This window comes from Rhinopithecus bieti, unplaced genomic scaffold, assembly GCF_001698545.2.
Source record: "Rhinopithecus bieti isolate Rb0 unplaced genomic scaffold, ASM169854v2 scaffold_60420, whole genome shotgun sequence".
NCBI classification, from domain to species: Eukaryota; Metazoa; Chordata; class Mammalia; order Primates; family Cercopithecidae; genus Rhinopithecus; species Rhinopithecus bieti.
In genome coordinates this window covers 29,347-32,756 of record NW_016822950.1, presented here as the reverse complement: position 1 = coordinate 32,756, position 3,410 = coordinate 29,347, and the positions used below count along the sequence as shown (strand labels likewise).

General features: G+C 40.4%; 1 protein-coding gene across 1 annotated transcript in view; it reads left to right on the top strand.

Moving 5' to 3' along the window:
• Positions 1-3,410, top strand: part of PABIR2 (PABIR family member 2) — a 23,132-nt gene that overhangs the window by 4,582 nt on the left and 15,140 nt on the right. Inside the window, 5 exon segments of the mRNA XM_017861155.1 lie at positions 646-702; positions 1,021-1,064; positions 1,152-1,206; positions 1,460-1,561; positions 2,199-2,286. Coding sequence (XP_017716644.1) covers positions 646-702; positions 1,021-1,064; positions 1,152-1,206; positions 1,460-1,561; positions 2,199-2,286 — 346 coding nt within the window.

Sequence of the window (3,410 nt, the reverse complement as noted above, 5' to 3'; positions counted from 1 at the left end):
TGACCTCGTGATCTGCCCGCCTCAGCGGTGGATTACAAAGTGCTGGGATTACAGGCGTGAGCCATCGGGCCCAGCCCCAAATTGTTTTTTGTTAACTAGTAAGATTTGTAGTGATAGCATGTGATGAGATTTTAGAATGGATTTGGATCGTGAAAGCAAAGCCTCCTTATTGCAGTTTTAAAGTGTTTTTGAAAAACATCAATCATAGACAAAATACTATGTACTAGACTTATTAGCTTGTCTTCCCCCATTGCTGCATTGGGAATAAAAATTAATAGCGTTGTTTTTTTTTTTTTTTTTCTTTCCCTTCTCATGTAGTTCTCTATTTTAGATAAGTGGGATAATGGATATGTCTAAGGCCCATAGTCTTTATTTCTCTAAATTTACGTAGCTTCACATTCATTTGGGAAAAGTGCTGAAGTCAGTGTCTGTCTAGCAACAGATGGTGCTTTGAGGTTGGACACCTGGTGTACTTTTTGAAGACTAAATATACTGCCTCTAGTGCATTAATGTTCAGTGATCTAAAGAGCTAAATTTCGAAGAAGAATATGAAAACTTACCTTGGAAGAGGTTGTACACCAGTACTGACAGCAGACTGCTGCTTTGTGATTCGGAAAATAGTAAATGTTTACTTTTTCTTTCCAGTTGCTGTCATCCTCACCTAATCGTATTCCTAGTAGCAGACTGCATCAGATCAAAAGGGTAAATTTTACTTACTAGCTCAGATTGGAAATTTTTTGGATTTTACATTTTTATTTTTATTTTAAAGATTTAGATATTAAAATGAGTTGGGATGCAACTCTGGTTAGTTGGAGACAGATTATAATTCTTCTGGAGTGTGCAGATAAAATATACAAGCGGCATGAATATTCTACTCTACTGTGATTATGTCAATGAGGTAGAAAAGTCTTTTTAATTTATTTGAAGCCGAGAACTTTGTGGATAAAAATTACAGTGTGTGGAAGAGTTAATATTTTGTCAGTGATCCTACCTTTTTAGCACATATGTTTGTCTTTACAGGAAGAAGGCCTGGATATGATGAACAGAGAAACTGCACATGAAAGGTTAGTGCTTTGCAAGAGCAGGGCCTACCTAGCCTAATAACTGTCTTGTTTGTAAACACTGATGGCCCTTCCCTTTGTTTGTTTTAGGGAAATGCAAACGGCAATGCAGATAAGCCAATCATGGGATGAGAGCTTGAGCCTGGTAAAGTTTGCTTATTTCTGTTTGGTTTTCATTTTCTAGAAACTTTTATGTTGTTCACTGGCTTCATTAATTTTTTCGCATGCTTCTGTCCCCTTCTACTTCCAAATTGATATTTGTTTTTTGATCTCTGCTTTTCCAACAGAATATTAGAGTCTGTACCTTTCTCTTTGGAAAATCTGGGTGTGTTATCGTAGTAAATAAGAGCTGTGATGTGCTGAATTTATTTTGAGGAGATGACACTTTATGTTTACAGAGTGACAGTGATTTTGACAAGCCGGAGAAATTATATTCTCCTAAGAGAATTGACTTCACTCCAGTTTCTCCAGCACCTTCACCCACCAGGGGATTTGGAAAGGTAGGATAATTGACAGGATATTAAGTCTATTTCACAAACTGAGCTGTTTACTCTAAAACACATACAAATCACACCACTTTTAAAGTACCCAATGCCTTGAAGGAAAATCAATGAAAATCTATGGCAGTAATTTGGAAAATATACATACATATATGTAATTTAGTTATGAGACACACAGACAGCCAAGCAATTCTAAGGAAATTGTTTCTGTCATTTTGCAAAGAACCTTTTGAAAATGGCTGTGGGTCTGGTATGGTGGCTCGTACCTGTAATCCCAACTCTTTGGGAGGCCAAGGCGGGAGGATCACTTGAACTCAGGAGGTCGAGAGCAGCCTGGGCAACATGGTGAGACCCCATCTCTACATTAAAAAAAAAAAAAAGATACAAAAAAATTAGTCAGGCATGGTGGTGCACACCTGTAGTCCTAGCTCATCAAGAAGGTGGGGCAGGAAAATGGCTTGAGCCCAGGAGTTTGAGGCTGCAGTAAGCTATGATTGCATCCCTGCACTCCAGCTTGAGCAAAAGAGAGACCCTGTCTCTAAGAAAAAAAAAAAGGTAAGAAAGAAAACTGGAGTGCTAGAACTATTTTAATATTGAATATGTTTTTTTCTAGTAATGTTTTTCACCATTCTTACAGATGTTTGTGAGCAGCAGTGGGTTGCCACCAAGTCCAGTTCCCAGTCCAAGACGATTTTCAAGGTAAGCAAACTTGAATTTTAAATGTGGTTGAAGTACCATTCATTACATTTATCTCTCAGATTAGCTTTTTGTGGCTGGGCGCGGTAACTCATGCCTGTAATCCTACCACTTTGGAAGGCCGAGGCTGGTGGATCACCTGAGGTCCAGAGTTCAAGACCATCTTGGCCAACATGGTGAAACCTCGTCTCTACTAAAAATAGAAAAATTAGCTGCGCCTGGTGGCAGGCGCCTATAATCCCACTTACTCGGGAGGCTGAGGCAGGAGAATCGCTTGAACCAAGCAGGCGGAGGTTGCAGTGAGCTGAGATCGCATCATTGTACTCCAGCCTGGGCAACAGAGCAAAAACTGTCTCAAAAAAAATATATATATATTTTTCCCAATATTTCACTGTGAAATTTTCAGACATCAAAAGTGAAAGAATTTCACAGTGAACACCCATATACCCACTGCCTATAATCTACAGCGAACACCCATATACCCACTGCCTATAATCTACCATTAACATTTTACCAGAGTTTTTTCTTTTTTTTTTTCTTTTTAATTTGAGACAGAATCTCGCTGTGTTGCCAGGCTAGAGTGCAGTAGCGCAAACTCAGCTCACTGAAACCACTGCCTCCCGAGTTCAAGCAATTCTCCTGCCTCAGCCTCCCGAGTAGCTGGGATTACAGGCATGCACCACCACACTCGGCTAATTTTTGTATTTTAGTAGAGATGGGGTTTCACCATGTTGGCCAGGATGGTCTTGATCTCTTGACCTTGTGATCCGCCCACCTTCGCCTCCCAAAGTACTGGGATTACAGACATGAGCCACAGCGCCTGGCCCCAGAGTTTTTTTTAGGGGGGATTTAATGCTGATTTATATTTAGTGGGGACACACACACACACACACGCACGCACACACACCACAATAATCCTTTTTAAGAATAAGGAAGAAATGTTAAAGTTCATAGACTAGTCAAATTCAATTTCGCTCCTGTTGCCCAGGCTGGAGTGCAGTGGTACAATCTCAGCTCACTGCAACCTCTGCCTCCCGGGTTCAAGTGATTCTCCTGTCTCAGCCTCCTAGGTAGCTGGGATCACAGGCATGCACCACCACGCTTGGCTAATTTTTTGTGTTTTTCATAGAGATAGGGTTTCACCATGTTGGTC